General features: G+C 35.8%; 1 protein-coding gene across 4 annotated transcripts in view; it reads right to left on the minus strand.

Annotated features, from left to right (window-relative positions):
* The window catches only part of LOC107787291 (sister-chromatid cohesion protein 3), a 28,557-nt gene extending 24,177 nt beyond the window's left edge, over positions 1-4,380 (minus strand). For 2 of the 4 annotated variants that reach the window (XM_075254064.1, XM_075254061.1), the window contains exons 1-8: positions 4,173-4,380; positions 3,905-4,079; positions 1,833-1,945; positions 1,346-1,438; positions 925-1,088; positions 612-848; positions 376-520; positions 100-278 (exon numbers count right to left, since the gene is read on the minus strand). In XM_075254064.1, the coding sequence (XP_075110165.1) occupies positions 100-278; positions 376-520; positions 612-848; positions 925-1,088; positions 1,346-1,438; positions 1,833-1,945; positions 3,905-4,079; positions 4,173-4,217 (1,151 nt within the window). In that variant the 5' untranslated portion in view covers positions 4,218-4,380. Of the gene's footprint in view, positions 1-99; positions 279-375; positions 521-611; positions 849-924; positions 1,089-1,297; positions 1,439-1,832; positions 1,946-3,904; positions 4,080-4,172 lie in introns of all 4 variants that reach the window. The other 2 variants (XM_075254063.1, XM_075254055.1) reach the window with 1 other exon arrangement.
* Between the last annotated feature and the right edge of the window lie 7,689 nt (positions 4,381-12,069).

Here is a 12,069-nt window from a genome sequence, read left to right on the forward strand (position 1 = left end):
AAATAGAGAATAGCTTGATAGTAAAGCACAACTAACAACAATCTGCTGGTAACAATACTAAAAAGCAAAATCTTTGCCCAAAGCTAGAATTAACATTACCTTATCAGTTGTTTCACAAGTCCTATAGCACATACTGCCACAGAAATATCAACATCATCAGCAAGCTCGATCATTCTTTTATAAAACCTCTCCGTGAAAAGGCCAAGAGATGGAACATTATCATTCACCTCATAAAGATTTTGCAGTGCAAGGACTGAAGCCTTCCTTACACCATGACTCTTCAGAGGGGAATAGTTAAGAGCCAAATGCACAGTTAGAATTTTCAAGTTTATCAAAAGAGGATTGAAGATAAAATCAAACTGGATATCCACTTACTTTATCATTCAATGTCCATCCAAGATATTTCAAATACAAATCCTGCAAAAACAGGGAGGGGTATGACAGGATCCAAACACCCAATGACTGTATGCATGCCATTCTGATATCCGGTTCGACATCTCGATAACGGTGCATAAATAGCCTACAAATTCAACATACAAAAAGACAAAACAAAATCGGAAATGTCCCTCAAGTGATCAAAAAAATATGTATCATTAACATAAGGTCCATACCCGGTAAATATCTTCCGCATCATCTCCTCTATTATTGTTATCTTTTCATGGGTCAAGGATAATCTTTTATTTAGTGATTCAACTCGAGGCCCATCCACTTTCTTCTTCTTTTCAGCATTTAGCTGCCTCTGAGTGGTTTCGCGCTGCGCACCAAGAACTTTGGCAACGTGTATAAAGGATGTAACAAGTTGTAGCCCCATTAATGAAGCAACCTGACGATATACTCTAGGAGGGGTGCTGAAATGCACATCACAAGACAATCAGCCAAAATAGTCTACCTTAAATTTCGAACACATGAATACAAACTACTTACCACGATAGTGCAATCACATAGTCCATGCACTTGTCAAACAAGACCTTATCAAAAAGTGGTCCATTTTCACATTCAGCAACCAAAGTATCCCAGAAGTAGACAAGGTTATCTTTGAAGTTGTTGAAGTCCTTCTTTTTTGAACTTTGATAATCTTCAACTTCACCCTAAGGTCCAAAGGAGATCAGGTAAAATAACAACCACATGTCTATGCATGAATGTCATGGGCTTAATGCATATTGAACTGACACCAAATAATAACACCGACCAGAAAGTTCATGTTTAATGCACATAATGAACTGACGCAAATAATCTTTACCAACCAGAAAGTTAATGTTTAATGCATATTGAACTGACACCAAAAAGTAATACTGACCAGACATATTAAGTAAGAAAATCTCATGAATATGATGGATGAAAATACCCTCTTAGCCATGTTTACAAGAGCAACTACTACATCATCAACATCAGTTTGGTCCAAGAAATCTTCTTCAATATGATATTTTACTCCGCAGGCCTGCAAAACCACAAATTTCCACCCATCACGTCACATCATCAAAATGGAACCTATTTATGGCTGATACGCGGACAGAGGAAAAACAATACTCCCTCCGTTTCAAATTAGATGAGATACTTTCCGTTTTAGTCTGTTCCAAAATAAATGACACGTTTCTTAATTTGGAAATAATTCAATTTTAAACTCTTCATTTTACCCTCAATGAGAAACTTTTATAATCACACAAATGTCGTGGCCCCACAAAACTTTTACCCCTTAAGCTTTTAAGACCACAAGTTTCAGAAGTCTTCTTTTTTTTTCCTTGAACTCTATGCCGAGTCAAACTACCTCATCTAAATTGAAACGGAGGGAGTAGTATGCAAGCCGTAGAAACATCCACATATTATCAGATTACCTCAAACATCATGCTCAAGAGTCCAGCTATTGCGGCTTTCGGGTTCTTCTCATAGTGTTCCACCCAATGCTTAACCACTAGAGGAATTAGTCTCCTATCACCTTTGACAACATCTGCAAATAAAGGAGTGAATGCCCTATCATCAATGTGAGCAAACCACCATAATAGTACAATAAAAGGAGTCAACAAAGAGAAGATAAAATCTAATTAGAATCAGATAACGAGGAACTGAAACAAGCAAGCAAGCTCAAAAAATACTGACTACCAAAGCTTCCAATTGTTTCATTCCATGAATAGGAGGTATGTCACCTATAAAGAACAGGATTAGCTGAAGTGGCCATTTTTTTTGGGACTGGAAAAGAATAGTTGAAGTGACTTTTCAAAGAGTAATGAGTATTTCTTATGGGATAATAACAGAAGGCCTTTGATTATGGTTTTGGCAACTTCAAAATGCTCCCATAGGATTCATAATAGTATACAAACTGCCCTTTTCTGAGGTCATATACTTGGGAAGTCACTGATTGATAGAAACATCGAATGGAGCAGGGCAAGCTAGCTGCTTGACCAATCCAATTCATTGGTCCACTTTTACTTTAAAGAATCTGGAGCAGAATGAAAAATCACCAGGAAGTAAAGGACTGAACCTAAAGGATCAAACAAGACTCCTCTTGTCGACATCCTCCATTGCTTCCCAGGACATTTGCTTCAAACTAAACATCTAGATCGATAAAGGTGAAAGTGCAAACACAACATATATTTGGGAGGTAAACTTGACGAGTACAAAAATGCTTTCCAAAAAGTTCATAAAAAGGAGATATAAAGATAATAAATATAGAAATACTTGAAGCATCTTCTTCACCAACTGAAATACCCATAATGATGAGTGTTACATTTGTCCAACATTTCATGGATGAAATACGCGTTTTTTCATTCAATAGGTGGAAACGAAATGCAATAGTAATCCAAATTCTACCACTTGCTATTGTAAATTAGAGAATTTTCAGAAAATTAAAGGACCATTACTTCCACTAGCAATTCAAAGCTTTTACATACTCTCAAAGTCTTCTTAATTCAACATTAACCTAAAATCACCATAAGGAAAATGGCAGCACAGTAGTCAAACTCAAAGCCATAACTTAACTCACACTTTCAACTATAATTGAGTAGCAAACGCCTAAAATTTCCATAAAATCTCAAAATACCAAATTTGCCATAATGAAAACTACACAAAATTGGTGAATAAAAAAACTACATAACATTAGTCAAACTAGACAATCACAACCTCCATTCAAGTTCTCAGTCAATCGAGTAGCAAAAGCCTAAAACTTCTCTGGTATCGAACTTCAAAATCAACCAGAAATTACCATAATGAAAGCAACACAACATTAGTTGAACTAAAATACAAACTTCCATATCCACTTTCAACATAATGGGCTAGCGTAAGCCTATAATTTCTGTAGTCCCAAAATCACAATAAACCTGAATTTAAAAGAATGGTATTATAACATTAGACAAACTAAATGACCACAACTTCCATCAGCAGTTTCAACATATATAGTAACGCAATCCTAAAACTGCTTGTCTCAAAATTCAAAAATTAATCTGAAATTACCATAACAATACAAACTAGAAGACCATAACTTCCATTCATTCTTTCAACATAATCGAGTAGCACAAGCCTAAATCTACTCTACTCTCAAAATTCAAAAATCAAACTGAACTTACCTTAATAAAACTAACAGGACTGTCTAAAATAGAAACCATAATTCCACTCACACTTTCAACAATAATTGAGTAAACCAAGCCTAAAAATTCCATATATCCTCAAATTACCATAGTAAAAACTACAGAACACTAGTTAAAACTAGAAGATCACAACTTCATTCACACTTCAACATGATAAAATTTCAGAACGGTATGCAAACTAGAAGCCTATAACTTCCACGGCGCCTAAATTTCTATAGATTCTCAAATTCAAAAAATAACATCAAAACTATAGTTATAAAAAATAAAATAAAAATAAAAATAAAAACAAAAACTACACCACAGTAAGTAGTCGAAATTTGTAGTACCAATTAAACTGAGATGAGCATTTCTAGAAGCAGCAGCCGCAGCAGCTGAAGTGCCTGCTACAGCCTTACTCCGCTTAGCTCTACCACGAGATTCTTCAAAATCGTCGGACGATTCTTCTCTCTCCTCATTCACATTTTGCTCCTCGTTAACCCTAGTTTGAACTCTCGTTCGTTTCTGTACACGATTAACTCCATAATTAGGGCTCAATTTTTTACTTACTCAAGGAATATGCATAAATATTGTAGAAACTGGGGGGAAAAAACTCACCGTACGGCGATTCGCCGTTCCCGACACCACTGGTTCCTCCTCCATGAACTGCTGGTACTGTTAAACCCTAGAAAGTAGAACCCGAATCAAAAAAAGGGTGAATGCTCCAGAAGAAGGAGAGATTAAATTAGAAAATTGGTGAGCGAATGCACCGAATTGTGGAATCGGAGAGCGTAATGCATAAACTTCTGTGGCCATTTTGCCGGTAAGGATAAAAGGAATGCTAAACTAAAAATAAAAAAATAAAAAAATTAATAAAAAAAATGATTATACTTTTTATATATAATAATTTGAATTGTTAATTATCATAAATAACTTATAATACTTTTTGTATAATTTTTAAATATTTATATTTTGTTTCAAAAAACTTAAAGAATTTAGGTTCAAATTTACTTCGAAAATTAATCAACTTAACACACGTACTCCGAAAAAGTTCAAACAAATTGAAACAACTAGAGTATAATATAATTCTCTTCGAAAATATCACATTCTCTCACTCCATTTCGAAATACTTTTGGGTTATACATAAAAACCCTCTTGAACTTTACTTTTGCAACTTTAGTACGTGAACTATAAATCATTGTTATTAATTGTTGTCTTGAGAGAAGCCACGAGGGGAGGGTTATCAAAGAGAGCAAGAGAAGGAGAAGAGGTTTTGGATCTGAGAAGGACGATCTATACAGACAACCTTATTATGACATTTTCTTATGATTCTCTAAAGGCATTACTTGATTGAAAGAGTGATTACTTGATTGAAAGAGTGTTTATATTATGAGGGTTTCCCTTCTAGCATTTGACTCTGAAAAATATATATAAGTTACAATTTACCTCAATTCATAATTTTTTGCGAATTTTAGAACATCAGAAAGGTATAAAAGAGTCATAGCATTCTCTAATGCAGTTCAGAATCAAAATGGTAATATATGGTATTCTAGGAACGATGAGTTCAAGGTACACTGTTGGAGAATGAAGAACAAGAGATGATTCTCAAACTTAGCATACTAGAAGAAATGACGAGATCTTTATTATTGTGCTTTATGCTAAAACGAAAGCTTACCTAAGCTCCACTCTGGAATAATATTATTCAACTTTCAATAACATTAGGGGCCCTTGGGCAGTCTATGGGGACTTTAATATTATTTCAAACTTTGAAGGGAAGGAAGGAGTCAACCCAATAATACTAATGAGACAATGTCTTTTCTAAATTGTGTGGAGGCATGTGTCTATATCGATGTTGGTTTTCATGATTCTGCTTTTACCTAATGTAATGGACGAGGATCATCTGCAAGAATTTGAGAAAGACTATACAGGATGTTAAACGGCAATAAATGGGTCTCTAAATTTCCTATCATTGTTGTTAAACATCATTCTAACATAGGATCAAACCACAATTCCCTATTGATTAAATTTGGAGGGAAGGAGGTTGATGCCAGGAAATATTTTAAATTCTTGAACATGTAGATTGACCAACCAGATTTCATTGATGTAGAAACTGATGCTTGGCAATTTAGGTTGGACACTTCATCAAAAATTAAAGAATTTAAGTAGAACTTTGAGTGTTTGATCCAGAAATTTGATAGGAGATATTTTTTAGTAACCTCAAAAAATGGAAGAGTGGATCAAAAGTTTAAAAATTAAACTTCAACGGCAAAATTATGATAAACAATATAACAATCCTAAACAACAAAAAATTATTGAGTATATACAATTGTCACACCTCCTTTTTCGCCCGCGCCGCCTCAAAGGGGCGCGGAAGGGAGTTTTTCCAATTAAAGGACAACCGAAACGGGATTTATTTATTTATTTTCAGAGTCGCCACTTGGGAGATTTATGGTGTCCCAAGTCACCGGTTGAATCCCGAATCGAGGAAAAGAATGACTCTATTTAACAGTCTGCGCACCAGAAATCCGGATAAGGAATTCTGTTAACCCGGGAGAAGGTGTTAGGCATTCCCGAGTTCCGTGGTTCTAGCACGGTCGCTCAACTGTCATATTCGGCTTGATTATCTGATTTAATACAATTATGAACATATGTGCGAATTTTAACTGTTTACCACTTTTGTTATTATTTATTCAAATAATTGCAACGTTGTGAGAGTGCATCTCGAATTGCGCCACATAAATGTACCCGCAATTTTTGATACGTTCCAACTTCGTTGAGATTTGGATTTGGGTCACATAAATGTGCACCCGAGTTTAGGAAAATAACATTATTAAATACGCGCCTAAAGCGACTAGCGTATCATTATTTAGGGTAGGGCCGTGAAATTGGCTAGACGGCCCGCCCCTAAGTCTAAGTATTTTAAAGCAAATATTTATTGAGGGCCCCGCAATTTTGTATTTTTATTCGGCGAGGCTCATCTTATTTTTATTCAAGGATATCCTAAAGCGACTATATTTTCCTATTTATTAGTCTCTAAGAATAAAGAAAAATCCTAATCAATTAGCATTAAAAGTTCGGGCTTCAAATTCAAATCCGGGTCCAAATAAAAGGAAACACCTTCTAGTTTGAACCCGCTACCTAACTTAAGATCTGCCGCCTGCCGTTGTAAATATTAACAAACCAGCTATCATTTCGATCCAGTTCAACTTTAGCTTTATTATATGAATTGGATTATTGGAGTTAATCTACGTGAATACAAAGCCATTTTTTTGCTCTTTTTACGGTTTGTTAAAAATGCATCAATGCTTAAAACTGACATCAAGTTAAAATTAATCACTAACATTCTAGAACTAACAGTAGTTACTAGCATTATTTACATTGCTATTTAAAATGATATTATTTACTCAAGTGAACTCGCAATTTCAGAATTAGACCTATGAAACAAACATGCTGATTTCCATAAACTATTTGAACCTGTTTTATGACATAAGCTTTTGGAAACTGTTTCACGACTATTAAACAAAAGAATTAAATACAGTATATTTCATAACTAGTAATCACCAACTGAGATTAATTACGATTGATATTCCATATTTGTAGAAATAGATTTAATCAGTCCAGTTTATGCATTTCCAAAATCATTCCAATACATACTATGAAATATCAAGTGAGCTATTGCTTATACATCAAATTAAACACAAAGAAATAGTTATTTTTAGAAATCCGTTCCAACAACTCTTTACTTCCTTTTCCTTTAAATTGAGAGTCGTAGAACATGTACCTGGATAACGGAAATACAAGAAGATGAAGGAGGAGTCAGCAACAGTAATAACACGGCAAGACAACAACAAACCAACAGCAGCAATTCAAACCAGATTCGCCCGGGAAAATTTGAAGAAAACCAAACAAGCTCAATAGAACAACCCCAAAAGTTTGTAAAAGACTAAACAGCAACAACCAACATCACCACAAACAGACTCAACCACGCGTGTATTAAACCCAAAACTAAACTCGTAGACTACTTTGTTTTTGTTTTCTCTTTTTAAACTCTCTAACACTCTCTTAAGATTTTCAGAATGTCTTCCTCTCTCTCAATGTTCAGAAAATCCCCCCTCTTAACTTGTGTCAAGCTCCCCTTCTTTATAGCCAAACTTGAAGCACTTAAATTAATCCCACCATCTTCTCCCCATCCCCCTTTTGAATCCCACTACTTAATGTTTTGTCCCCCACTATATTAAACAAATATATTAGTTCACACCACCATATGTCTTGTCCCCCACTATATTAAACAATGCATTATTGCCCACTACCATATGTCTTGTCCCCCATTATGCACTAATTAATTCCCACTATCATGTCTTGCCCCCACTACGTATTATTTTAATATTATTAGTGCCTAGTGGACGGAGCACTCAAATTAGTCATTTTTTAAGACTCAAAATCCCGAAAATGCCCCTGAAACTAATGAAATTACCATTTTACCCCATCAGCTATATCCAATCCTCCTAAATCAATTAACCAAACTATAGCAGCTATAACCAAATCAAGCATGACAATTGACAAATTAAATACATGAAACTAACTCCCAATCCCGTTTATCATGGTCAGATTCATATCAACAAACTTAATAGGACAAACAAGTAGATTCAAATCACTAAACTCAATCATCAGTTGACCTCAAACTAGATCAAACAAGATCATAACAAAGATGAATGATTCAGAACAAAACTATGCTGAACTACTACGGTCAGATTTTAGACTACGATTGATACACAAATACATGGGCTGATTTAACGATTTTCTAAGTTAAACCTATACAAAAAATGTAGGAATATTGAAAGTATATCGACATTAAATCGTAGTCTATATTCCTGGGTTCGAATTCAAACTAATACAAACTTCAAACTGGGGTTCCTACATTTAAACCAGAACTAACAAACTTCAAACAAAAATGAACATGAATTAACTATAATACAAACAAAGACCTGGGTTCGAATTCAAACTAACCCATCGAAACATAAACACAATCAGAGAAGGAAGAAAAGGAGGGGAAGACGAATCTGCTGAATGAACTAAAAAGAAAAGAGAACGGAAACCTACTAGTTTGAAGTCCGGGTTCGAATGGCAACCTCGATTTACTGCCACCATACTGATAGATGTTGTAATAGTGTATCCAATGGTAACTCCGACGAGGTTAGCATATTGTGAAAGTCCACACAGTGTCACCTTCACACCTCCTAAGTGAGAACGAACAACGTCCATGTAAGTGTAGTTTCTCTTGCCGGAGATGGGGTTGCTGACGAAGAAGAAGAAGCAGCAACAACAGCAGCGCTGCTTGACGTGGGGGAGCTGGTGGTTCCGATGACGAAGAATAAGAAGGCAGTCATGGGAGGGTGGTGGATTGGTGTTGAAGACAGGCCGCTGGTCGATGAGCTGTTGGTCGATGACGATGATAGTGCTCGTTGAAGAGTGGTCGACGAGGGGGTCGTTGGACTGCCTCACGTCGCTAAAGAGTGGTCGACGAGGAGGTCGACGGACTGGTTGAGCTTGACGAAGAAGACGAAGATAAAGAAACAACAACCATGGTTGCTGGTCGTTCATGGTGGAGCTGGGGTGGTGACGACGAGAGGGCAGCAGCAATGGCTTGGAGATGTTGCTGCTCACTGCTGCTTGACGGAAATGGAGGTGGTCGTTCGCAGGAGCTGATGGTTTTGGAGGACGATGAAGAAGATGAAGCGGAAGGGGTGGGGTGCTGGGGTTGTCGTTTAGGACAATGGGTGAGGAGGGCAGCCATGGAGGTGAGGGGGCAAGGGAGGGTGCTGCGAAGAAGACGATGCAAAAGGGGGGTGGGGTTGTTCGGAGAAGATGATGCAGCAAAGGGGGCAGGTGGGTTTTTAGGTTTTTGGGATTGGAAAATGAAAAATGAAAATGGAAGAAGGGGGGTGTTTGTTTGGGTTATGGGGCAGACTGGGTCGGGTTGACCCGATAGGGGTTTGGTTAAGGGGTTATCTGGTTTTGGGCTTGTGGTTTAGAATTGAAGAAAAGGCCCAATCCGATTTTCTTCTTCTTTTATTGCTTCTTTTTTCTTCTTTTATTTTTTCCTAAACTAAAACTAAATTCTAAAAATCCTAAATTATCCTATAGAACTAAATTAATTTATAAAAGTGCTAATTAACTATTAATAACATAACACACAATTAAATAGCAATTACGATAAAATCACACAATTTGGACATTAAATGCTAAAAATGCAACGTACCTTATTTTTATGATTTTTTGTTCTTGTAAAACAAACTTAATTGCTCCTAATTGTAGAATCAAATCCTAAATGCAAAAATGCGACATATTTTTGTATTTTTATTAATTTAACAAATAAACATGCGCTGACAAATACAAATAATTATCAAAAAATGCCACGAAAATTCTCAAAATGGCACACAAAGGAAAATTATTTTATTTTGAATTTTTGGGAGTATTTATCACATAGGGCAAAAATCACGTGCTTACAACAATGTTTAAAAATATTTGTATTATTCTCATACCAAATATCTCATCTCCTAAAAACTTCTCTCATTTTAGGTTGTAACGATCCGAGCGGTCGTTTTGAGTGTTATCATTTCATTCAGTAGTTTGAAACTTTAAGTAGCTTCATATGATGTATTATGACCTGCGTATATGGTTGATTTTGATTTTTGGGAAATTTGGGATTGATTTTATAGAGTAATTCTCAATTTGGAAGCTTTAAGTTGGAAGAATTGACAAAGGTTTGACCTTTGAGTAAACGACCTTGGAATCGAGATTTGAGGGGTTCAATAAGTTCGTATGGTAATTTTGGACTAGGGCGTATCTTTGAATTTGGATTTGGAGGTCTTTAGAAGGTTTCGTCTCTATTTGCCGAAAGTTGGCAATTTGAAGGTTTGGAGAGTTTATAAGTTTGACTGAGAATGAAATTTGGTATTACTGGGTTTTGATTGGTGTCCCAAGACTTTGAATATGTTCATTTGGCTGATTAAAACTTGTGTGCAAAATTTGATTGTCATTCGAAATGTCTAAGTGTGATTCGAACGCATTCAGGCAAAGTTTGAATGTTTGAAAGTTAAGAGATAGATTTCGTTCTTCGATTCTTGGTTTTGATCTTGATATTCGTATTTTGAAACTTTAAAAAAATTTATAATAATGTGTTTGTACTTGTTAGTATGATTGAACGGGGTCCCAAGGGGCCTCGGTATGTTTTGGATCATTGGTTGAGAAACTAGTTAAGTTAAGGATTTAGAGTTTGACCGTGATCAACATCGTATCAAGATGACCTATTTTTGGTATTTTGAGTAAACAAGTAGGTTTGTAACGTATTTTATGATTGAAATACATATATGATTTGTATGCGGGAGGTTCCGGATGAGTTTCGGGGTGGTTTCGGATTATTTCGGGTGAAGTTTGAAATTGTTGGTGCTGATACATCGCCAATTGTAACTTTATGTTGCAATTTCTAACTCCGCATTTGCGAACTTCTGGTTGCAATTGCAAACATACTCAATTGCAAACTTATGGTCGCATATGCGACATCTGCAGCTGGGTTAAGAGTTGGAATTTCGGGATTTTAGCTCATTCTTCTATATTTTGAACCCTAGACTTGGTGATGGGCGATCTTTATGAGATTTTTATACAAGACAAGAGGGTAAGTTATTTCTACCTATTTGTGATAATGTTTCAAGAATCGATATGGATTTCTGCACTAAAAACATGGAATTTCAATGTGAAATTCGTTTTTTTAACTACACTTTAATAAAGTGTATTTTGAGGATTTGAGTATCGATTTGGACTCAAGTTTGGAATCTAATCTTATATTTGGACCCGACATGCTATGGATCATCAAATTTTAGTATTGATTCCAGGTTTCGGGCACACGAGCTCCGAGTTGACTTTTGTTGACTTTTGAAGAATCTTTTAGAGATCGAGGCTTTGTTGATTGAGATTACTTCCTATGGTATTGGTTGACTTTCTTGATTGATGATTGGCTAGATTCGAGCCGGTTAGAGGTGATTTCTCAAAGAAATGCGATTTTGGAGCTTTGGACTAGTCCGGATGAGGTAAGTGTATTGCCTAGCTTTGGTTGAGGGAATTTTTTCTAATAATTAATATTGTTTGCTACATACAGGGGTAATGTATATGTGAGGTGAAGAGCGTATTTATGTTCCATGAGTATTCATGCTCGGGCTCGACATATTTGGTTTGAGAAATTTTTTCCTAATAAATAATATTATTTGCTACATGCCCGAGTGATGTATTGCGAGGTAACGAGTGTATATGCATGTTCCATGGCTATTCATTCTTGGGGTAGATTCTAGATTACTTTATGCCTCGTTTAGTCGTGTGTTCTACTTGTTCTATATTTTACTTGGTTGAATAACTATGTGAGCACAATGATACATGCTAGAGTAACCGTTTAGGTTAATTTTGAGCATGATGAACTGCTCTTGAGATCTTTGATATACTTGGTTTAGACATAGTCACACTT

The sequence above is a fragment of the Nicotiana tabacum genome, chromosome 1 (genome assembly GCF_000715075.1).
Source record: "Nicotiana tabacum cultivar K326 chromosome 1, ASM71507v2, whole genome shotgun sequence".
NCBI lineage: Eukaryota > Viridiplantae > Streptophyta > Magnoliopsida > Solanales > Solanaceae > Nicotiana > Nicotiana tabacum.